This window comes from Terrapene carolina, unplaced genomic scaffold (genome assembly GCF_002925995.2).
Source record: "Terrapene carolina triunguis isolate 2854851 unplaced genomic scaffold, T_m_triunguis-2.0 Scaffold31, whole genome shotgun sequence".
Lineage (NCBI taxonomy): Eukaryota > Metazoa > Chordata > Testudines > Emydidae > Terrapene > Terrapene triunguis.
In genome coordinates this window covers 5,027,384-5,052,647 of record NW_020664382.1, presented here as the reverse complement: position 1 = coordinate 5,052,647, position 25,264 = coordinate 5,027,384, and the positions used below count along the sequence as shown (strand labels likewise).

The 25,264-nt window shown below is 38.9% G+C and overlaps 1 protein-coding gene across 1 annotated transcript in view; it reads left to right on the top strand.

Annotated features, from left to right (window-relative positions):
* Positions 1 to 25,264, top strand: part of LOC112114737 (E3 ubiquitin-protein ligase TTC3) — a 142,970-nt gene that overhangs the window by 29,944 nt on the left and 87,762 nt on the right. Inside the window, exons 5-13 of the mRNA XM_029911572.1 lie at positions 1,023 to 1,076; positions 9,612 to 9,735; positions 13,268 to 13,353; positions 13,656 to 13,750; positions 18,130 to 18,192; positions 20,933 to 20,987; positions 21,626 to 21,788; positions 21,910 to 21,958; positions 23,162 to 23,285. Of these exons, the coding sequence (XP_029767432.1) occupies positions 1,023 to 1,076; positions 9,612 to 9,735; positions 13,268 to 13,353; positions 13,656 to 13,750; positions 18,130 to 18,192; positions 20,933 to 20,987; positions 21,626 to 21,788; positions 21,910 to 21,958; positions 23,162 to 23,285 (813 nt within the window). The remainder of the gene's footprint in view (positions 1 to 1,022; positions 1,077 to 9,611; positions 9,736 to 13,267; positions 13,354 to 13,655; positions 13,751 to 18,129; positions 18,193 to 20,932; positions 20,988 to 21,625; positions 21,789 to 21,909; positions 21,959 to 23,161; positions 23,286 to 25,264) is intronic.

The following is a 25,264-nucleotide window of genomic DNA, read 5'->3' as shown; positions in this document are numbered from 1 at the left end:
TGAGAAAGTAAGCAGTTTTTCAGTAATAGTGTGCTTGTGACACTTCTTTGGATTTTGATATCTGATTTTATAAGCAAGCACTTTTTAAGTGAGGTGAAATTTGGGGTACGTAAGACAAATCAACCTCCTGAAAGGTACAGTAGTCCAGAAAGGTTGAGAACCACTGTACTAGTGGCTCGCACACTTTGTTGCTTCTGTCTGAGCACATTGCCCTTACAGGGCATCCTTGCATCCTAGGCTATGGCTACACTACGCAGCTTTTAGCGACACGGTGTGCTGCTGTAGCCACGCCGCTAAAAGCTGCGCAGTGTAGCTGCTGTTTGTTGGCAGGAGAGAGCTCTCTTGATAGCAAAAAAACTTCCATCCCCCACCAGCAGCAGCAGCAGCTTTGTCTGCAGGAGAGTGCTCCTTCTGATAAGGAGCTGTTCACACTAGTGCTTCTCGGTAAAACTTTTTTGTCGTATGGGGGTGTGGTTTTTTTTTTTTTTTTTTTTTTTTAACACCCCTGAACGACAAGTTTTGCTGACGAAGTGCCAGTGTAGACATACCCCTGGTATTCCCTCCAACAAGCTTCCTGTGTGCCAGCCTCCTATTTTTTCTTTCTCCCCACTGTCCTTTCACCCCACTATTCTTATTTTTTGTCTTTCTGTCTGGGAAATAAGTTATTTTGGATATCAACATTGTACTGTATTGGGAGGATCAGCAAAGCTGAGAGAGAGAGGATATTGTTACAAGGTAAGGTGTTAATGGCTATCAACCGGTTCTTTGAAGCTGCTGGCTCTCCTAATCGGTTTCCTCTTTTTCCCCTTTCTTTTTTTTTTCTTCTGATTTTCACCAAAATCAATATGATTCTACTCACTGTTGCCTAGAACATTCCCTGAAATTTTTGAATGGATCAGATGTACCATTCAAACATTATCGCATTACAGACAGAGAAATGCCGTTGAGTGAACAGCCTCACTTTGCTTTTGGTTGGGTGAAAAGTCTGATTTCTTTCTTTGTTTGTTTGTTTTTCTCCCCAGAACAATCCATTTTTTATCAGTGGCATATTGAGTATTGGTACTCGAATAGAAAATGTAAGTTATTTTGACTTTAAAAAAAAGAAACAAAAACCTCCTGTAAATACAAATAAGGCTTTTCCATCTGTCCCCAGTATTTCTTTTCTACATATAAACAAGGTACATGGGTATATAACAGCTAGAGCCCTTGATGGTATAATAGGTTGCATTTTCTTAGAAGTCTCCCAGTTCTGAAGTTTTGGTGCATGGATGTACTTTTTCTTCTGCATGTCACTTTCTCTTAACCTACACAGATGGCATAAACTGGAAAGTTACTTTAACGTTAAAAAAAGAAATTTGCTTTATAGTTTGCCATTTTGAAGACCATATCGTAGCCACTTTTAATAGTGGGAGAAATAAATCAGGCACAGCTATAACTTGTTACTGGATAATTCACTACTTATATTTTTATTTAATTTAAATGGCATTTTGTCTTGATGGACATGCATTTAATAGTAAATAAAATAATAATCTAAATTCACAAAATCTGTTTTAAAAACACACGGATAGAACATACCAGCCAACAAACATTCTGCACTCAACCCCACTCGTTTAGAAAAAGCTTTGGAACATGCTTTGATGGTCCTCCAACTCAGGCTTTGTTGGACACGGGAGAAGTATATTTCAGAGTCAAGGGCTTTTCACTTGCAACACCCTGCTTGAGGAATGTCCGTTCTCATGTCAGCTGTTGTCTCAGTTTGGGTTGAAGCACAAATACATAGGTGGGTGTAGTAGAGTCCTCAGTTGGCTTGAGTGGCTTAGTGGTTAGCGTCCACTCAGTCATGGGGTAGTGGTAGGGGAACCTGTGCCCACCCACTCCACCAGGCTCTGACCCAGGGCCCTATGAGGGTCAGCAGTGTTAATAGACCCTCCTGAGGTACCCTCTCTGGGTTGCTTCCTACCACTGCACCTTCTGCTTCTGGTCCCAGATAAAGGAAAATAAAAACATAACATAAGAATGGCCGTACTGGGTCAGACCAAAGGTCCATCTAGCCCAGTATCCTGTCTACTGACAGTGGCCAATGCCAGGTGCCCCAGAGGGAGTGAACCTAACAGGTAATGATCAAGTGATCTCTCTCCTCCCATCCATCTCCACCCTCTGACAGACAGAGGCTAGGGATACCATTCCTTACCCATCCTGGCTAATAGCCATTAATGGATTAACCTCCATGAATTTATCCGGTTCTCTTTTAAACGCTGTTATAGTCCTAGCCTTCACAACCTCCTCAGGCAAGGAGTTCCACAAGTTGACTGTGCGCTGTGTGAAGAAGAACTTCCTTTTATTTGTTTTAAACCTGCTGCCAATTAATTTCATTTGGTGGCCCCTAGTTCTTGTATTATGGGAAGAAGTAAATAACTTTTCCTTATTTACTTTCTCCACATCACTCATGATTTTATATACCTCTATCATATCCCCCCGTAGTCTCCTTTTTTCCAAAAAGAAAAGCAAACCGCGTGAGCTGGGCTTAGGGTGACCAGATGTCCCGGTTTTATAGGGACAGTCCCGATTTTTGGGACTTTTTCTTATATGGGCTCCTATTACCCCCCACCCCCGTCCCGATTTTTCACATTTGCTGTCTGGTCACCCTAGCTGGGCTCAGCATATAGTCCTGTACTTCAGGGATGCTTCTCTAGCCCATTTTGGGTGGAGTTGGTGGAGTAGTTCTGTACTCCTCTCCAGCTTTCTGAGCGGGCTTTGCTCCTTTTTCAACCATGTTGCCAGTTGGAGCATGTTCTGCAGGGTTAGAGGGGCAGGGCTAGCTGGGCCCAGGACTGTCCTTTAGCCCCTTACATTCCAGTGTGGGGTTTGTATACCCCACCACAGTGGGTCACCAAGAAAAATGCTAAATAGATCAAAGCCTACAATTGAATGATACCCATAAGTTAATTGAAAGCCACTGCAGTTGAAAAGAAGCTTGTGCTGCATGTGGGGAAACCCAGATAAGTAAGCAGATTGTCTCATTTTACATTAACTGAAGTTTCCAAATGGTCTTCAACAGGAACACTCATTCTGTTGAAAAGTAGCTTGCAGGATGATGCAGACTCTTAAAAGTGATCACCAAAATAAGCCTTCTGCAGAAACACCTTAACAATTTTGTATTGTGCGTTCTAAAGGTAACTCAAAATTTATGATGCTACAGTGACAAAATACAAAATTTAGGTTGGTAGGTGTAAACCAATATTTACTTGATTTCTTCGGTGGAGTGATTTTAAATGATTGAATAGTGCATTACAAATATTCTAAAAAAATCCTGCAATACTTGGATTCAAGTACACTAGTACTGATAATTAATCTGTCAAAAAGAGAAGTTAGGGGAAAGCAGGGTGAATACAAATCAGTGATTTTTTTTTTAAACAATTTTTTAAATTTAAATTAAATACATTTTTAAAAATAAAACTTTTGAATTAGTTTTCATATTTCACATTTATCTTAAGGCCTAAGCTTACTATAATCTATTAAAACAATTTAAATAAAAAAAGAGTACATTTGCCCAACTTTTAAAGAAAGTTAGACCACTTAACTGGTGGAAGTCACTTTTGAAGCATTGGAACCAGTTTTTGACAGCAATAGCCTCTTCTATAGGTACAGAGAGAATATTTTCTTCTTTTTTCATTTTATTTAACTAGTTCAGTTTAGTGACTAGTTCATTCAAAGTTAAGAAACCAGTTGGGAAGTTGCTAATGCAGGAAAGCTTGTTTTCCTCTTCCAACTTGAGTAAAAACTAGGTGTGAGAAGGTGAGTCTACTAGTTCTAAAATGTTGAAGGACAATGGTGACCAGAAACAATCAATTCAATTCACTAACTAGAGATAGTACTTTGTTTTGTCAATGTTAGTTTTAAATGCAAACCATGTTTTGATAAACAGTTTCTTAGATATCCAGCACATTTGAGGTAGTTTACTCCTGGGAGTATTCTGTGCCAAAAAATTTTCACACAATATTTTAAAATTTTGCAAAATTCAACATATTTTATTTGTCAAAATAACACAATATAATCATGCTCCCATTATCAGCCTGGGGCTGTCAGTGGGAGCCTCAACCCCCTGTGCCAGGCACGTGCAGGAATCCTGGGGGGGAAATCACAAATTCAGCGTGAAAGTAAAATTCTGCAGGGAACACAGAATTCTGGCAGGACTAGTAGTTTTATTTAACTGTTTAAAAAAAATAAAAATGTGTGCATTTTTAATTGAAATTTTTCATTGACATGGAATGTGACACATCACAAGTAAATTATATAGTAAGTAAGAAATGCATCATTCACCGTTTTGTAATGTAATAAATGTAAATTAAAAGGTATATAATTGCTTACGTTTGTATACAATGTATCCTTCTGGTTAGCACAAAGAAGCATGAAATATAGTATAAAGTCTATACTGAATTGCAAATCAATGTGTTTTTATGGTTACTAATTGTAGAGAATCAACTTTCCCTTAAGGGCAAAAACTAAAACGTACAAATATAATGCAAGACTAAAATCGATGATTTAAATCAGTTTCTTGCTTACTGATTTAAATTATTAAAATTGGTGAGTTATATTGCTTTGATTTAAATTAACCCACCTTTTGGGAAAGGATTGTATCCTTTTTTTTATAAGTTATAAAAAGAGGCGTGGGTGTGATGCTTCTGGAGGCACCAAGAGCTGTGATTCACCTGTTGCCATCTTCCTGCTGCTTGAGGTAGTGTGGCCAGTGCCTGCTGGGTGTCAACTCCCTAACACAACAAAACTGTCAGCAACTCAAGAATTCTCCTCTGGGCTATTCTAGCCCTACTTTTTCCCTGCAGGTTGACAATGGATGCACCCCAGATCCTGAGTCCCTTTAAAGTGCCCCCCTGTGGTGTCCAGCCCCTGATCACTGGATACCCACAGAAGTACTAGGTTCTCTGTTCCCAAAGGAACACTTCACTAGTTTTACCCTAGACTATTGCTCCTGTATCAAATGCAGGACTTGAATTCAATGATAATTAAACAAAACAAAATTTATTTCAAGAAACAATAGAGATTCAAATTGAAACAAGTGTGAGTGATGTAAACAAATGGCTACATACAAAGCAAAATCATAAAACGCTAACTAAGGTCTTCACTTACTGAACTTTGGGATGGGAATTAATCTTCTTGCAGCAGTTTGCGAGCTACAAGGAACCAGAACTCAGGCTATGGCTACACTACAGTTTAAGTTGACGCAAGTTATGTTGCGCAGGGTTGTGAATTAGCCACTCCCCGGAGAGACATAATTTATGCCAACCTAAGCACCTAAGTGTGGGACAGCACTTTGTCAGCAGGAGAGTTTCTCCCACCAACATAGCTGCCACCGCTCATTGGGGATGGATTAATTAAGTTGACTGGAGAGCTCTTTCCACCGTTGGCTTAGAGTGATGGTGCAAACAGAGATGTTGAAATCCCTCATCATGCTGCAGGCAGAATGGCTGTGTGCTTGTGCTCTCCCGTGGGCCCCCCCTCCCCCCATCCCACTGATGCAGAACTGCTTGCCATGCCCTCCCCAAACTCCTCCCACACATTCCTTGCAAGCTCCCAGGCTGTCTTGGTACCCCATTCGCTCCGCACCTTCGGATAGCTTCCAAAATGATAGCTGGACTTAGCACAGCTATAAGAGCCTATACTGCCCTGCACTGTTACCTCCCTTCCCACCAAGCGTTTTGTGTGTTGTTAATTGGTATTTAATAAAAACATACTCTCTGAAAGATGATCATTATTTGTCTGCTTCACATGGTGGTTACTGCTGGAATTAATACACAGTGGCAGTTGGATCATTTGCAGACTACAAATTTTGGTCAGGAATCATCAACATTTTCATGGAAGGTGGAAAGTTAACAAAGCAGGCAGGGTGCTGTATAGAAAGACTTATTGCTTGTGGTCATTATCAAAATAGTGCCTCAAAGCTTCCTTGATTCAAATAACCCCCCATTGCACCCTCTCTAATAGCCCTGGTATTTGGCTGCTCAAAATCAGTTGCGCAGGCGATCTGCCTCGGTGCTCCAGCAAGGGGGAAACTGCTCTAGGTTTCTAAACACTGACCGGTAGCAGTCTGGAGTTGCCAGCTTCCACACAGCGATCGCTATACGCTTATCCACCGAGAGGTCAGCTCTCATTTTGGTGTCGTTATGCTGCAGTGCTGGGGCGAGCTCCACACACAGTTCCAGGAAGGTGGCTTTCTTCTTCTGAAAGGTCTGCAGCCACTGTTCATCATCCCAGACCTGCATAACGATGTGATCCCACCACTCAGTGCTTGTTTCCCAAGCCCAGAAGCGACGGTCCACCTTGTGCAGGTGCTCCATAAATGCCAAAAGTAATCTGGTGGTGTTTCTTTCGATGACCTGTAGCGAGTCAGGCAACTCTGATTCCTATTCAGATTGGGAGTTCATGATATACTACTGCATAACCATCCATGATTTGTTCATAACAGTGACCACAACAGTAGAGAACAGTGCAGGATCCATCCTTTCAGACAGAGATGGTGGGCGCACATTGAGAAATGCTGCAAAATACAGTCGGAAGCCCATGGAATGATGGGATGGGGAAAAAATGCATCATGGGACATTGAGCCCACACCCATGATGCACTATGATCCACTCTGCCTTCCCACAACTCCTAGCTGCAGAAGGTGGCAAGTAACATAGTGGGATAGCTACTTACAGTGCACTGCTCTCACTGTCTATGCTAGAGCACCAACTGTGTATGAACTCCACCAACAGAAGCAGCGTTGTGCAAATATGCTCAAGCAATGTAATTATAGTGCTTTTAGATAGTCGGAGTAACTTGTGTCCACAAAACTCTAGTGTAGACAAGGCCTCAGTCTTTCATCAAGCACCCCGTTCAACAAGACGCATCTCAGTGAATAGATACAGAATGGCTTTCTCCACCTTGTAATATACTAAAACAGTCTTTTGTCTTTATTCACAAACATGGCCACCCCTTGCTGTCATGTCATTCCTTTTCACTTACAATTAATTTCAGTGTTTATAGTTGCTTTGTTGGTATTCCATTGCCTTTTCTGGGTTGTTGCCGAGGTGGATGATTGAGTAATATGTTACATCATTAGCTAGCCAGAGAGGGGTGACAACTCCCTTCCACTTGAATTGGCCATCACCAAGACGCATTATTTCCTGGGGACTCACTTTCACTTCAAGACCATAAGAGCTTAATTTTCAGTGTAGTGACATTATTCCTTAAATATTTCCCATACGCACATCTCACGATAAGTAAGTGTCGATAAGTTACAAGCTTTTAGTAGGGAAATTGCATATTACCCTTTATAGTGAATGTAGTGAGTTTGTCAGGTCTGAGGAAGGAGCTGCTTGCAAAGAATATTGAGCCATTTGCCAGTTGTCACCAATGGGCCTCGATGTCACAGTGGGCATTTACTGCGCTGAGTAACATTCAGTTCCTTACAAGGAGCAATGATTGGCTGATGACTACATTCAGGTTGATCCCACATAGTGCGGATAATGGTTTTAAAAATTAACATTTGGTTTTATATTGATATACCGAAAGTGTCCTTTCTGGTTTGCTGTCAAACAAGGATTTGAGGAAAGGTTCATAAGTCAGGAGTGGTAATCTGTAGCACCAGTAAAAAGTAACACTTTATGAGAAATGGTACTTATTGAAAGGCATTTGATATGCTACTTTGACTTGATACTGTAATGCTGCCTGCAGTGATTCAAGAGAAGGAGTACTAACCTCAGGGCAGACTGTCAGGAAGCAGAGTATAACCCCCAAATTGGCTGTGAGTTCTATACTAAGGCTATGTCTACATTAGGACTTTTGTCAGCAAAACTATTTTCAGTCAGGGGTGTGGAAAAAAATGAAACCCTGACCGACATAACTTTCACTGATAAAAGCACCGGTGTGGACAGCACTATGTTGGTGGCAGAGTGTCTCCTGCCAACATAGCTACTGCTGCTCGTTGGGTGTGGTTTAATTATGCTGGCGGGAAAGCTTTCTCCCTCCGGCATCGAGTGGCTATACAGGAGACTTTACAGCGGTGCACTTGAGTGGTACAGTTGTGCTGCTGTAAGGTCTGTAGTGTAGACATAGTCTTAGATTTCATCAACCATTTATCAAGTGTAAATTCCTTAGGCACTATAGGAGCATTAACTGGGAGTCACAGTCAGTCCCCTCGGCTACTCTGAGCTATCTCACCACCCAGGTGAGCGTACTTTTGTGATCAATGGTCCTTTACACCAAGAAACACAGCAATATTTAAGTTACTCTGAGTCCCAAAGGACCAGTCATTACCCCAGGTCAGTTGCACCTTAAGTCTCACAACAAAGATGATGCTTGCAGCCAATCCTGTAATAAACTATACAAAGATTTATTAAATAGAAAAAAGAAATTTAGAGAATTCTTTACAAGGGTAAAGCAGTAAACATACACAAATGAGTTACAATCTTAAGTTTCAAAAGATAATAGACGTTTCTATAATCAGCAAGCTCTATATCCTTTAGCGCTAACCCAGGCTAAGCAGCTGGAGATCTCTTGCTTATGCCTGGAAAAATCTTGTCCCCAGAGTCCAAGCATCAGTTCTTGTTAGGGGTTTCATACCCCTCCTGCCATATACTGTGAGCTGGAAACTCAACTGATGGGAGGAACCCACTTGCATGACTTGTCACAGGGAGGAGGACAGAACAACATAAGTCTTTTGTTCTCTTGAGGGTTTGTAGGGAGATTCCAATTGCAGAGTCCCACAATAGTGTGTCGGGTATTGATGGACCTTTCCTTTTGGGAAAGGCATAACACTTTCTGTTGAAGATGAGCCCCTCAGTAATTAAGGTCTCTCTCCTATCTGGTGATGTACACAGTCACAGAGGTTCACAATGTAACTGCTGAAATATTACCTTACAATATTGGATACAATATTATAAATGATATTAATGCATGCAGCAATTCATAAGCATTCAATGAAGTCTAAACACATTCTTAGAATTGTTAAAATAGATATTAGAATTATAACACAGGTTGGCCAGACTGATTCCGGTTATGTAATTTGTCAGTGTCTAATTGAGACATGGGGACCTTGGTATGAGCGGGCACCTGATCTGCCAGCATCACTGGCATGTCACATCTAACCTAGCTAGAGCAAAAAACCTATTCCAAGGTTGTCCTTGTGCCAGATTTTTAAATCTAGTTTTAGCCTGACCTTTTCTGGCCTTTGTGGTGCATAAAATGAGATGGCTGTTATAATTTGTGAAAATGCAAGCTAACTTAGTGTTGGTTCTCTTTGACCATATATTTATGCATAGAAATAACATATCAGGTGTCTGAAATAAACTAAAATTACCTTTCCTGAATTCTGTGGGTTGTGGAATAGTTATGAAGTATTTGACCTATGCTCTTCTATTTTTTCCAGGCAACACCCTCAACATTTGCCCTTGCACCTTATTCGTCAGACTGTTACACAACATTGCTGCTATACTATCCATATTTGTTAAATTTTTTACTTTATATTGTGTTGCCAGTAATTTAGGTTATTCCATATAAGAAAAACTGAGTACAGTTGCTAACTTTCTCTAATTTCTACCCTTTATTTGAAATAGAGAGTTTTTGATGTTGGGGCTGCCCTTGCCTGGGTGAAATGTACAGGCGAGTTCAGTGTTCTACAGAAATTAGAAGAACTTGGAGATTACTGTTGGCCTCCTTTAGAAGCTTTCTTTGCTAAATGTAAGTATAATCATTGTGACAGGTATGCAATTTCCTGCAATATTCTGGATGAACATTATTAAATTGGGCTACACCTTATTGAATTAAATTTTAAATATCATAGGATCTCATTATTAAAAATGCAAATGTTTGTGGGATTGTATGTAAGCTGTGTAGGAGACCTGACTAATGTAGCCCTTGGGAAGTATTGAGCTTCAAAGGACTATTTTAGAAAATGGGCTAAGACAGGAATGAATTGATAGTTGTGCAGGTTTCCTAGGAGGTATTTGGGAGGAGAGGAATGCAAATGCACATCTCTGGACCTGATCTTTTCAAACTTTCCTTTGGCGACAAGACCTTTGACTATGAATTACCTATTCCCAGGATCAAAAGTCCCAAACAGCATGGATTAATTTGCAGATTCATGGGGGTGTTTTTTTCTGAGCCAAGGCAATTACAAACTTGTTATCATGAGGGGGGAACAAAACCTTGGTGAGGCTTGAAGGACTGCTCACCAGCCAGAGACCTTGTAAGAGTTGGGGCGATCTCTGGTCAGCTTATTAGCATGCATGTAGGTTCTTTTATTGGTTTTAATATGTTTTCTATATAATGCTTTTACTTTAAGAATAAACATATTTGCTTAGGAAGAGCTGTGATAACTTGTAACTCTAGCAGTTACACTGTTTACAGCCTTGGAAGAGTAAGAAAAGTGCAGACACAGGCCTGTTAGGTGGTCTGCCTTGCTGAGGAATAACAGTCTTAAAGGAGAACTGTACAGCCTGGACATGCCCCGGTCAGGAAGTAGAGAAGTGCATATGTCAATCCAAGAGCGGTAATGGCTTAGGAGCTGGAAATCTAAGAATGGGTGCCCTTGCTGGATCATAGAGGAGCAATTCAGGTGCAGTTGCCCAGACTGTGATAAGCATTTAAAAAAAAAAAAAAATGGGGGAAGATACCTTGTCATATGGTGTGTGTGTGTGTGTGTGTCTGAGTCCTATATATATTTTTTTTTTCTCTTTAGCTTTGGAGCAGTTGAGGCATCATGGGAAAATTAATTTTTTTCAGTTCAGAAGGATTATTCTCTCATACTTACGTATTTATTTTCTAATGTTGTTCATTCATATTCTTATCTTGACTTTATCCATTCCTGCTACTTATTCCCTCATTGACATCCTACTCTTAGTCAGTGATACAATCAATTGCTGTGAAAATGACTATCTTAAATATCATACCCTCATTTGTGGAATAATTAACAAGAGCCAGAAGAACTCTTAGAAAATAACAAAGGAAAAGACAGAACTTGATTATAAGCTAAGTGAAACAGTTTCTAAATGCAGTATACTTAATTTTTCCGTGAAGTCACCCACTCTTCAGTTTTGTCAGCTATTCTAAGTCTAGAAAAACAGTTTAGCAGTCTTTCCTTTGAAATATCCAGTTTTGCTCCAATGTTTATCATCGTTCTTGCTGCAGCTGCCATTGGTATGATATCCCCTGTTGTATTAAAAATAAGCTTTTGATAATTGGGATGTGTTCCGTCATCAGTGACAATTGAATCTGAATCCAACTTGGCGTGAGGTACTTTTTTTCTTAGATGATAAACCAGCATATTTTCTCTTGCCTTCCTTTTCAAGTTTCAGAGTGGTAGCCGTGTTAGTCTGTATCAGCAAAAAGAATATTGGTCAAACCGGACAGTCTCTATGCAAAAGAATAAATGGACACAACTCAGACGTCAAGAATTATAACATTCAAAAACCAGTCGGAGAACACTTCAACCTCCCTAGTCACTCGATTACAGATCTCAACGTCGCAATACTCCAACAAAACAACTTCAAAAACAGAATCCAATGAGAAACTGCAGAATTGGAATTAATTTGCAAACTGGACACCATTTAAATTAGGCTTGACTAAAGACTGGGAGTGGATGGGTCATTACACAAAGTAAAACCAATTTCCCCATGCTAATTTTTCCCCCTATTGTTACTCACACCTTCTTGTCAACTATTGGAAATGGGCCATCCTGATTATCAGTACAAAATTTTTTTTTCTCCTGCTGATTAATAGCTCACCTTAACTGATTACTCTCGTTATAGTTGGTATGGCAACACCCATTTTTTCATGTCCTCTGTGTATATATATCTTCCTACTGTATTTTGCACTGCATGCATCCGATGAAGTGGGTTTATAGCCCATGAAAGCTTATGCTCAAATAAATTTGTTAGTCTCTCAGGTGCTTCCTTTTCAAGAATAACTATTAAAGAAAACAAGGCTGGTCTAACATTTGATGGAAGACTTCAGTGTAACAAAAAACAAAACAAATATAAGAGTTTATATCTAATTATAAAGAAGTGATTCTTTAGCACTTTCTAAAAATTATCTGAAGTATAGTTTAAAAAAAAAAAAAAAAATTAAACAGGAGTCCACAAGTTTGACAGTGACTTTAGGCAGATTAGGACACTGATAATTTTGGTCCCATAGAAACTAGTGAGAAGTCAGTTTCAAAGTTAAAACAACTTCATAACATTTGGAGACAGTCTGACTATTGGATAGGATCAGAAATTTTGCAGTCATCTTGCTCAGGAGGCTTTGTCTCTTGTGATGTCATGTGGGTAGGATGGGTGCCTCCATTAAAAGACAACATTCCCATATACTGAAACTGTCAGATATTTTTATAAACGCTCTTTATTTTTTTTCATTTTAAAATATTCCAAACTAGTAAATAATTAGCTCTAAAGTATTAGCCCACTTGGTTTTAAATGTAAGCTCTTTGGGAGTACCCTCCGGTACTCATTATCTGGCTAATATTTTTCTTAGTTCCCAAAGTCTTGAAATGGTAACGGATTTAATAGGTAACTTTACACCCATTTTGTGTGGATATTTTAAGGCATACAACAGTGGTAGAATGAAAGATTGTTAGTTTGTCATCTTAATGAAACTCTTAACTGCTGTTCATTCTACTACATGGCTGTGATGGTTAAAACATTTATATCTGTTTGTTATATTACTGTGATTAGACTTGAATAATATCTGTGTCAGCTTCATGAAAATTCTGAATAAATTATTCAGATATATGAGAATTTAACTCTTATGATAGAAAAAATTTCTATTGTAGTAGCAAAAGGCTCCATTGCACTGAGGTGTAGGCTGAGGATGTCAGGATTTGGGCTTTTAGTACAAAGGGAGGATCATTTAGTCCTTGATTCAGCAAGGTACTTAAGTACATGCTGGCTTCAAATATGTGCATAGTGTTACTGACTTCATTGAGATTGCTCGCATGCTTGAAGTTAGGCTTTATGCTCGTAATTTTAAGTACCTTGCTGAATTCAATTGGGACTTACATTTTTTGTGCAACAGTGGAAGCAAAAATAATCCACATTCTGTTTGAAATGTATTACTTTGTTTTAGCTTATTTCTGTTGTTGATGAGGGGAAAAACAAAACTAGACACATCCTATTTCCAGTTATAGAATATACTATGATTGTTAAAAGCAAGAAGTTAAACCTATTGTTGTTTGGCTTTTGTTTTTTTGCCTTACCGTACTAATTTCTGCCTACAGATAAACATTATATAACTAAAGTTGCATTGGAAGACTGCAATTTAGTTGAAGAGTTTGAAGCTCAGAGTTGTGAAAACTGTATAAAGGTAGGACAAAACACTAAAGTGGATTTAAAAAAAAAAAAGTCAAAGTTACAGAAACTTGTAGGGAAACTATTGACCAAAGATAAGTATTCCTCTCATAGGATCATATGCCAACACTTATTAGGAGTTGCATGCCTTTTAAGATAATTACACTGCTCCAGATCAATTAGTTATGAGTACATTTCAACATTTGGTATACAGACAGACGAGACACTTAAATACATATTGTTAAATGCTTTTATAGTTCGCATCACAGTTGGGTTAAATTCTGATTGGTTGCATATTTGTTTTTCTTGATCTTACAGAAAAGTGAATTTATGAAAAAGAGAGGAAATTGTGAGTTTTCCAAAGAGAACCTTGATTTTGCTATAAGCTCATACACTAAAGCCATAGAATATTGGTAAGAACTAAGTCAACTAACTGGATCATCTTTGTTTATGTTACATTTTTATCTTTTTCTGACTTGTCTTGGTTTGTTGACCACTCATTTAAAAATCAGATGATGCCTAACTGACTTACCACAGAGTTTTGTCTACATTTATATTACCTCTGTTTCCTGTCTTAGTACTAAAGACACTTTTTATCTGTGTCTGTTAGTGAAGTTTTAAAAAAAATGCCCATCATTACTAATACTAGTTTAGCAACAACGGCTCTAACAGTGTTGGTAGCTGTAGGCTAAATGGCCCGTCAGCTTCAGAAGCCACTTTCAGTGCTGTGTGTTAAACATGGTCCCATCAGAAAAACAAGATACACTACTGAAAACAGCTACTGGAGCTGATAGCTGCCTACAATAGGGCTCCCAATGTTGCTGGCATTAATGGGGCTGACCCAGTGTTGGCACCAGTGGGATATTTAGGGGTTGAGAACATGCTCACTTTCATCTATATGTGTTGCTTATTCCTCCCCTGAAGTCATCCTTTGGGTGGTTGTGGAAATTGTTTTCTAGTTATGACTTCAAATGAGAAACAATAAAAGTAAAACTAAAACAAATATTGTTCATGCAAATGGTACAGTATTTATTTAGTGTATAATGCTATGCCTTATAAAATGAACTAGCAACAAAACATTGGTTTGCTGAAATTTGTTACCAGTGCTATCACAAGCAAGTGCTGCTTTTGGCAAATTCAGTTGTGTCTGTGGAAAGACTGTGAACTTCATAAAGATTCCTATTTTAGGGAGTATTGGGTCTGACACATATTGTAGGCATGCATTTGGAAGGATTGATGCCTTTCTAATGTCTCCCCTCAGATTGTGTGCCAACTAGTAAAGTGTGCCAACTAGTAAAGTAGATTTCTTCTTTGAGTAGCTTCCCGTAGGAGTGCTCCACTTTAGGTGAGTCTGTGTCCCTGTGCCTGTCATTGGAGATTTTTGGTAGCAGTGCTCATTCAGACCACTTATGCACTCCCGCCGTCTTGGGCTGCTTTTGGCGGCTCTATATTTCGCTAAGCGGCCAAACCGCCTTCAGTGCCTTCTCAACCGCTTTTGGCCTGAGATGGAGCCCTTAGCAGAGCCTATTTAGTATATCTAAAGTGTTACTCTTTAGTGTTGTTGTTGTTATAGTGATAGATCTGTTATTTTCTCCTGAGGGAATTCTGCACCAAAAAATTAAAAATTCTGCTCCAAAACAATAAGAATTCTTTGCACAATCTTTTAAAATTCTGCATATTTTATTTGTAAATAAATAAATGTGGCGGCTCCCCCACTCTCTTGTGGCCATTGCATCTACTTGAAGAGTGGAGGAAATAGGGGCTCTCATGCTGTAAACCCCCCCTCCCCCATATGTAGTTTTCTTTAAAAATAAAGTTATGTTATGACCACATCCAAAGTTCTTACCAAAAATACCTTCCTCATTCCACCTGAATTAGCCTATACCTCCCATCGTTCTTCCCCAAGCCACATGCAATAAAAGGGAGGCCCTGCTCCACATGCTAGACTTTAGAAGAGCGCTAGCATTCTGTCTCAAAAGAACTAAACTGTTCAGAAAATCATCAGCATTGTTCCTTTCTATTACTTAAAGATCAAAGGGCTCAGCCATATCTAAACAAAGGCTTTCAAAATGGATTTCCAGTTGCACTCACTTCTGCTATAGTCAGCATGATTTGCAACCCCCCTCGCCTCCCGGGAACTGGAACACACTCCACAAGATCGATTTCCACCTCTCTAGCCTTCCTGAACAATGTACCAGTCACAGACATTTGTAAAGCAGCCACCTGGGTGTCACCCACACATTCACAGAGCACTATGCAATTGTGCAGGACTCATCATCAGATGCTCTCTTAGGACTGATTTGTCTTATCATTGCTCATGAATCCAACTCCGAAGCCCCATTCTTGCAACCAGGGGCACTGCTCTACAGTAACCGAAAGTGGAGCACCCATATGGGACATTACTCGAAGAAGAAGAGGTTACTCACCCTGTGCAGTAATTGAGGTTCTTCGAGATGTGTGTACCTATTGGTGCTTCACTACCCACCCTCCTCCTCTTTCTACATGGACTCTGCGGTAGAGAAGGAACTGAAGGCAGTTTGGCTGCACAGCGCTGTATAGCTGCCAAGAGTGGTACGAGATGGAGGGAGCGCATATGCGGCCCTAACGGCACTGCTACCAAAAATCTCTGGATCACTGGATCAGGGATGCAGACTCACGTAAAGTGGAGCATCCATAGGGGGACACATCTCGAAGAACCTGTTATTAAACAGGGTGACTAACCTTTTGTCCAGAATTAAAGCTGTTGAGAGTCAAAGCAATCCGGTGTTGCTACTGTTATTATTCAGAAAACTCAGTTGCACTGGGCATATTGTTTTACTTTAGATGGCTATGCTAATCAAATAAACTGTCCCAGAAACCATTTCATTTTTATTGCATCATGTGTCCTTGCAAGAGTCCAAGGCCTCCACACAGGAATTGTATTTTTGTTTGATCATTTTAATAAGGACTGGGATTCTCAAAGGGGCCCTAGGGAGTTGAGTCCCTGATTCCCATTGGGTTTCAGGAATGGTTTCTTTGATTACTAGAGACACCTATTAAATGCTGTTTAGAAGATATTCAATTAATATGCCTAGTACAATTGAAGTGGGAGTTGGGCACTTAACTCCCTAAAGCCCCTTTGGAAATTCTTGCCCAAATCATTTTGCTATGTCTTCACAAAACACAACTATACATATATGGTTACATGCTGAGACAGCAAAGAACACCTCCCATAGTGCCCAATGCTGTTGCTGTTGCTCAGGTGTGAGGCATTGCACTGTGAGATGTCAGAAGGAGGACTGAAAACAACTATAGCAGCAGTGCTTTTGGGCTCCTGTCTATATTAGAGAGAAGCCTTTGTAGATTGTGCCAGTTCACACCTACCTGAGATGAAGAAACTATTTAGTACAAGCCAGCTTGTAAAATGGTTAGGACAGCGATATATAGAATTAAAACATAGTTTATGTATTGCATACTCAAGGTGTTCTCATTGTTTTCTGCAGCTTCTTCACATGTGTCCAGCAATGAAAAAGATGCAACATTGTTGTAGATGCTTGTGGAAGCCCTAGTTGCTCATAGAACTGAGTGGAGAATTATAGTCATAATCATAGACAACAAACTTGAGAACCACAGGCTGGAAAATTGCTTCCTTTATATGAGTGTGAGGAAGCTAATTTCTTTTCTCACCGTTTTGGTATTCTGATTTCCTCAGTAGTTAGGGGCAGTGATATGTTTGTTATTTGAAAAGTGACATTTTTATGAAAATTGTTATTTAAGCATCTACCACTAAAACCCTATGGCCTAGCACTCATCAGTGTTCACTTTACCCCTTATAATTCTTGCAGATTAGACATTCCTATATTTCAGTGATAGAATGCTCCCTACTTCTGTAGTAAATAAAAAAAGTATTTGTGTCTGAAGGCATCGTGGTAGAGCCTACAACACAAGGCTAGTCTTCCTCTTTCAATCAGAAAATTTCGTTAGCTGTCAGTCTGCTGCAAGAAGATTCCTGGCTAGCTGGGAGAACCTCCAGAACAACAGTCAAAATAGAATAAAATATCTTCTTGTTTTCTTTGTTTGCTATGTTAAACCAAGTCCTAAGCAATAGTACAAGTCACAAATGAAAAATCTGTTTTGCTGTTGTGCTGATTTTTTGCTTCAACTCCTCTGGATAGCATTGGATTGATCCAGGAACAGAGGAAGTCTACAGTAATTCATTCAAGAGTGCTTGATGGAGTAGTTGTATTAGTGTATTGTTCAGAAACAAAAATAAATTCGCCTAAAAACATTAATTTCCATACCAAATAAAGTGGGGTATATATTACAGTACAGCTGGCCTTTCTGCACCTCAGGCACCTTTTCCAGCCTGAAAAAGTGAAGTTGAGTTAAGAGAAAATCATGGTAAATGTACCCTCTCAAAGGATTTGAACTGCACTTCAATAAGTTCAACGGAGCTGAGCTGCAATTTATCTTCACTAATGCTTTGCTTCTGATATACCCCATTCCTTCCTCCCCTGAGTATTTAGATCTTTCTCAGCTGTTTTTAACGGGGGGTGGGGGGCAGGAACTGTCAGAATTGACTGAGTTCTGTACCTTGGCCGAGATTATACATCTGAAATCAATGGGACTATTCAGATTAGTAAAATTAAGCATGTTTGTAAATATTTGCTGGATTGGGTCACAGACTTGCACATATTGAGGAAATGAAGTTGTTAATAAAAAATTAAAACTGTTTTCCTTATATTAGTCATTTTATACTGTTCAGAAGTAATATATTTTATTAACTGATACCTTTTTAATAATTTTTTTTAAGTCCTGAAAACCATCTTCTTTACGGTAACCGGGCTCTCTGTTTTCTTCTCACTACACAATACTGGTAAGTAAATCATTTCTGGGATCTGAAATGCTGAATTTTCCTGTAATTGCAAACTCTGAATTGACAGTATACTTGGTAAAGTAGTATTTTAATCCCTCGAAGATACAATACTTGGTTTCCTGAAGTAATAATGGCACAGTATAAAGCAGACAGGAAAAACTGGTTGTTTTCAGGCAGACTGAAAATAGCTGTAAAAAAAAATAAGTGTGAGCTGTGTTGTCATCCCAGTTCTTCGTTAGGCTTCACATTTAAGTTTCATCTTTAACCTTCTATTTTATTGCTGTTTGAGCAGAGCCATCCAGCAAATGTGTTTATCTTGTGTGGTTGAATTTCCATTCATTTGAAAGGAAATTCCACAAGGAGAATGTGATTGAGAACTTGAAAGATGTAAACATCATCTTTAGAAAACATGTATATTTTGAATAGATATAATTTGTAGCAAATACAAACTAAAGTTTATCTGATCTTTTCCTCTAACTTTCCACCGGTGCCAGTGATCCCATCCCATCTCCTGATATACCTTACCCCCTCTCTGATCCCCTCCATTTCCCTGGTGCTCAAACTCACTCTTATCATGCTCCCTTCCCTGGCAGCACAAGCATGCTTTAGTTTATCTCATCTTAAAAAAACAAAAACCCACTGTGACCCTACCTGCTGCTTTAGCTATTGCCCCTCCTCCCCTTCATTTCCAAACTACTTGAATGCATTATCTACTCCAGCTGTCTGGAGTTCCTCTCCTCCTATGCCATTGTAGACCCTCTTCAGTCAGGCTTGCTTTCCTTCCACTGAAACGGTTCTTGCCAAAATCTCTAATGAACTCTAAAATCTCTAAAAAAAAAAAAAAAAAAAAAAAACCTCAGAACCAGTACTCTCTCATCACTGTCTTTAACTTTTGACATTGTTAACCATGCTCTTCGTTAAACTTTGTTTTCCCTCTGCTTTCATGACTGTCCTCTCCAACCACTCCTTTAGCATTTTATTAAGAATCCTCTTCATTTCCCTCTGACTTTCTGTGGAAATCCCAAACGGCTCTGTCCTTCTCATCTCCTTTTCTTCCTAAGTGTTCCTAGTCATAAATATGACTTCAGTGTTTTTATACTGATGACTTAGATTTACCTCTCCACTCCTGATCTGTCTCCTGTCCAAGCTAAAAATCTCATCTTGTGTCTCTAGCATTTCTTTGTGGATGTATAGTTGTCAGGTGAAGCTCAACATCACCAAAGTAGAGGTCTTGATTTTCCCCCATACAGGCCTTCTTCTCTCCCGCTTTAAGTCACCATAGACTCAATTTCCCTTTCACTCAAGACCATAATTTGGGTGTCATCTTTGACTCATCCCTCTGTCTAGATCAGGGTTAGGCAACCTATGACACGCATGCCAAAGGCGGCACACGAGCTGATTTTCAGTGGCACTCTCACTGCCCGGGTCCTGGCCACTGGTCCGGGGGGCTCTGCATTTTAATTTAATTTTAAATGAAGCTTCTTACACATTTTAAAAACCTTATTTACTTTACATACTACAATAGTTTAGTTATATATTATAGACTTATAGAAAGAGACCTTCTAAAAACATTAAAATGTATTACTGGCACGCGAAACCTTAAATCAGAGTGAATAAATGAAGACTTGGCACACCACTTCTGAAAGGTTGCCAACCCCTGGTCTAGATCCTCACATCCAAACTATGTCTAAATCTTGCTGCTACTTCCTGCATAAATCCTCAAATCCTGCCTTTCCTTTCTATCCACACAGCTAAATCTCTCATCCAGGTTGTCTTTTATCTTGCATCTCAGGCCTGGTCTACACTAGGACTTTAATTCGGATTTAGCTGCGTTAATCCGAATTAACCCTTCACCCGTCCACACTACAGAGCCAGTTAATTCGAATTAAAGGGCACTTAAAATCGATTTCTGTACTCCACCTCGACGAGCGGAGTAGCGCCTAAATCGATTTTGTTAATTCGAATTAGGGTTAGTGTGGCCGCACACCACCGAATTACTGTGTTTAAGTTAATGGGGTAGTGTGGCCGCACACCACCGAATTAATGTGGTTAAAAACCGAATTAAGGTGCTTAGTGTGGCCGCGCACAATCGAATTTATACAACCTGTTTCCCAAATTCGAATTATCTAAATTCGGATTAATCCTGTAGTGTAGACATACCCCCAGTCACTGCAACGTCCTCCTTTCTGGTGTTAACAAATCCTGTCTTGCCCCACTTATAGCCATTTAAAATGCTGATGTAACAATCAATTTCGATGGCTTGTTTTGACCACATCAACCCTTCTTCGCATCCCTCCATAGTCTCACCCATTCTCCACTGTATCAAAATACTTGTTTTCACCTTTAGTGTCCTTTTGCATGGTATCAAGATGTTGAACCCTGCGTCTAATGCACAAATGATACCTGTCTTGATTGCCACAAGGCCACCTTATTGTCCACTTTCAGATCCCTCCTTACAACTCCTCTCTGTCTTGATGGCTACAAAAAACTTGATGGTTAGGCAGCTGGTGTGCTGTGCTTCTTATGCTAACCAGTATTGTCCTATTATTCCTTTTTAGTCCCCCTCCGTAAGTTTGTTATATACACCTGTTGTCTATAGTCTTACACTTAAATTAAAAGTTCTTTTGGGCAGGACTTCTTTCTTTGTTATGTCTGTACAGTATCCAGCACAGTGGGGCCCTGAATTCTAGGTATTACTGCAATACTAATAAATATTTCCTTTTTTTTTTTTTTTTTAAAGGAGAGCTCTTTTTGATGGAAAAATGGCTGCTATTTTGAAGCCTAATTGGCCAAAGGTTAGTTTAATGTAAATTTGGCAACTCTCTTTACAATAGAAAGAAAAATGTCAGGTGGTCTAAATAAAAGGTCACTGTGTCTGATATGAGGGCACAATCCTTTTAGATGCAGACTGTTCTCCGCTCCAGTTAGCTCTCATGGAAGTGGCAGGAGCTCAGCTCAGTGATCAGACTAAACTTAAAAAAAAAAAAAAATTAAAAGTTAGATTGAGATATATTTTTAAGAATATTATTGGGTGATGTTTTTGTATGCATGAGGCTGGAGGGTAGAGAATATATTGTACATATTAAAAACACTTGTGATAAATAAAACACGTATTATGTTGGACAATTACACAATTGTTCAAGTGCAAAAGTGGTATTGGGGATTAGGGAAAGGCCCCTTCACTTTTCTCTGAAGCCAGAGATGGGATACTAGACTTGATGGGTCATTAGTCTGTTTTGATGCGGCAAATCTTATGTAACACTGGCCATTCAACAGTTGGCTAGAACAGACAGTAACTTGTATGTTACTGAGTGTATATAAAAACTTTAACTTGTTCAGTCTACTAAGACACTCTTTTTGGATATAGATTAGTATTTTTCTTTTTTGAAAGAATCATCACTTATTAAAAATTTTAAATTGATATTCACGTTAGGGTCATTATCGCTTCTGTGAGGCTCTCTCAATGCTGGGAGAACATGAATGGGCCCTGGAAGCTAATGAGAGAGCCCAGGAACTCTGCAAGAATATTCCTGAGCGAGTTAAGGATCTTATTCTGCAAAACACAAAGTTAAGGAAGGAAATGGAAGAAATTAAAGGTAGCTTTTTCTGTCTTCAAGATACTTTCTGAATACAACAAAGTACCTTAAACTGCAACTTTACTTTCAAATGACATTTTTCAGTTGCTGGATCAGTACTTTCTGTGTTAAATTTCTATAGGTCGGAAAGCAAGTAAACAGAGAACAAAGAAATCATTTTTTGAGAAAAGGTAAGTTAAAGCCAGATTTATTTTTATTTATAAAAAATAACTCAATTAATCTAAAGTTAATTTAATGTTTGTTTAAATAGTACAGAGCACAGAGTTTGCTTGAATTACTATGTTATACACCAACAAGTAAAAATAAAGGGGAAAGAGGCAAGTATCTGAACCCAGCAGTGTCTAATGCCTGTTAATCAGAATGAGGGGTAGTCTTGGAGGAGTGTAGGAAACAAAGTAATTAAAAATATATTTCATTTGTTTTGTGCTGACTACTACTACCTCTAGATTTGTTTTCTTTAGTTTTTTAGTTTCCCCAGGTTGTAAATCTAAAAAGTCCTGAAAACAACTAACTTTCCTTCTGTTTATCTTTGTTGCAGTACTGTAGCTATTAGGGAAGCAGATTGGGAAATATGTTACATTTAAAGAATGAAAAGTCTTGATTTAAATTCAGCTAAACCACAGAAAATCCCTGGGGGTTAAAACCATATTGAATCCTAGATATATGGAGTAATTAAGCACCAATCATATATATGTATTAATCGTAGATTAATTTTTAGCATCACTGAAGTTTAGCATGTACATCTATTGGGCAATCTCAGTCTACTCAAATGTATCTTTCGGGTCTGTGTATAGAACAAGATAGGATTTGACCTGTCAAGTGTTTTTGTTCCCCCTCCACCTTAGTCACTGTTTATTTAGTTGTGTTAAAGTGCACGCCTATCGACTAAACTTTTTTTCTCTAAAAGATGCATTGGATTTTATTGTTTCACTTGTAAGCTTTATGGCATGTGCCATTATAAAAAAGAATGCAGTAACTATAATTAAAATCAGTTTTCTATAAAAAATTAATGACCGGAAGAAACTTCCTTCCATAACCTCCTTTTCTGTATTGCGAAGGCAACATTTGCTATGGCATATAGAGTATGACTTATGTGTAGACAGAAACCGTATAAATGTACACTCTTTATAGAAAACATCACTCTGCTATTTGATTAGAGGTGCTGGACACTTAGTTCTTTTCTTGCTGGTCAGTAGTCTGAAGAACTTTGAAGAGCTTGGTAGCTTGGTTACATGACCACCTCTTTAAATATGTCTAAGCTATCTGTGATTCATCTATCTATGGGGATTTTTTGCAATGCATATACAGTCTATAGTCTTAAGTATTGCCTATATGACTTACCAGCATTGAAAACATCATTTTATTTTCCTTAGAGAATATGGTTCTTCAGGGTCTGATTTATTCATGTCTCAAGAATCAAAAGAAATGGACAAAGAAAGGAGGAAAATAAAAGCAGACTCTAAAGACCACAGCTGTCATCAAAAACACATTATCAGGGTAACTTTAATCTTTAAATTGTACTGTTACTGATTAGAAATTACTGTCAATAACGTGCTTTATAAAAATTGTGGACTTTCTTGATAGACACAGTTTGTATTCTTGAGTCCTTAAAACTGTCCCGGAAGCACTGATACACTGGAGCTGACAAAACTTGGCTCACTGCTCACTATCCCAACTTTGATGAGTATTAGGTGACCATATGCCCTCCTGAAGGGCTAGTAGCTTTATTCAGCTCATCTGTCCTGCTGCATCATGAAGCTGAGTTCTATGTAGATTTCTCTCCTGATGCAAACTGTGTACAGCCTTGCCCTTCTTTCCTGATTTGAAGGAATAGTTGGAAATTGATTGGACAGGGGTGGAGTTTGGTGCTGGGGGAAGAGAAGAGACTCCCAGCTGGAGTAGACAGGGATTGTTCGGGGCTCATTGGAAGAAAGAATCCTAACTGACACTGCTTCAGTGGCCAGAAAACCATCCCTACTTGCCTCCTGGCACAGTCCAATCTTCAGCCACAGGAGTTTGGCCAGTCATTATGTACTGCCACAAACAGTGGGGTGCTTAGTGAACAAAAATGCAGTATTTCCAACCTCAAGCATTCAAAAAAGTAGGTTTTTTTTAATTTGCTGTCCTGTTTCTGAGTGTTCAGTGTGCATTCAGTTTACATTTTTAAACTCTTTTCCGCAACCATAAAAGCTATGGGTAAAAATCCTGGTCCAGTTGAAATCAATGGGTGTCTTGCCAGGATTTCACACCAGATACTTTTAATATGAAACCTGAGGTTCTCATGCTTTAATGTGATTCCAGGAGGTGCGGGTTTCAGGAAAACACCAAATACCGAGACAGATTTGCAATGAAGTTCAGGTGGGAAATTCCAGTTCACATCACTGGAAACAACACTGCTTGTACCTGAACAGCAAGACCAGACATTAGATAAATTTTAGAGAATAGATAGGAAAGACTGAAAACAATCTGTAACAGGACACCTAGTATTGACTTCAGATGTAAATCACTGGCAAGTGTATTGTAAATTCCCTAGAAAGCGATACCTTAGTAACATATAGGAATAAGTAATGATGATTGCAGAGTAAATCTCTATGTTAAGAATTTAGGCCTGGTATACTTCAGTGGGAAAAAATACATGGCAGTGTAGCTGTTCCAGTACAAACCTCTAGTGTAGATGGGAATTGTAAAGGTTCAGTTATCCTGTCTTGCAACAACTCTTGGCTGGTACAAATCATATTACATTCGTGTAACGTGTGTTTACACTGTTGGAAATACACCACTGGCTACAGGGCCTGGGATAAACAAGGCCTTATTTGCTCAACTCTCGCTAGAACCGGGATAAAGCTGTATGCTCAAACTGAATGAAACTGAACAAAAAGCTGTTACTCTCTGAAGGCATTCTTTCCTTTTAAATTCAACTTTTCTGCCTCTTTCTGACTCCCTTTAACATTATCAACTACTAGAAATTAGCAGGTTAGTTATGCTGCATACTAATGGAGGCATGATGATTCATAATGTGGAGCTAACAGCAGTGTAAAAATACATTTGTCTACTATGTAAACGTGGAAGAAATTCTGCCTAGCAACGGGAAAACGGGTCTGGCTAGAAACAAGGCTGAGTCATTTACTGAGAAATGAAACCATATCAGAAGAGCAAAGAGTAGCAAAATAGAAAGTAAGATTGAGCAATGAATTAATTGGAACGCTCTTATTGAAAAGAGGAGGTATTATACACAGGATAAAAGGAGGACTTGAAAGCTTCAGTTCTTATGTATTTGTGGGTAGACTGCCTCTTGTGAAAACATGCCACTTGTCGTTGAACTAGGAACATCTTTGTAAAACAGGTCAGTATACATTGTCTCCTTTAAACTGATAAATACTTTCTGTACTACTGAATTAAAAAGGAGTAATATTCTAATGCAGTTTAGATAATAAAATTAATATGAATTTGAAATTGAATTTCAATAATACATTATA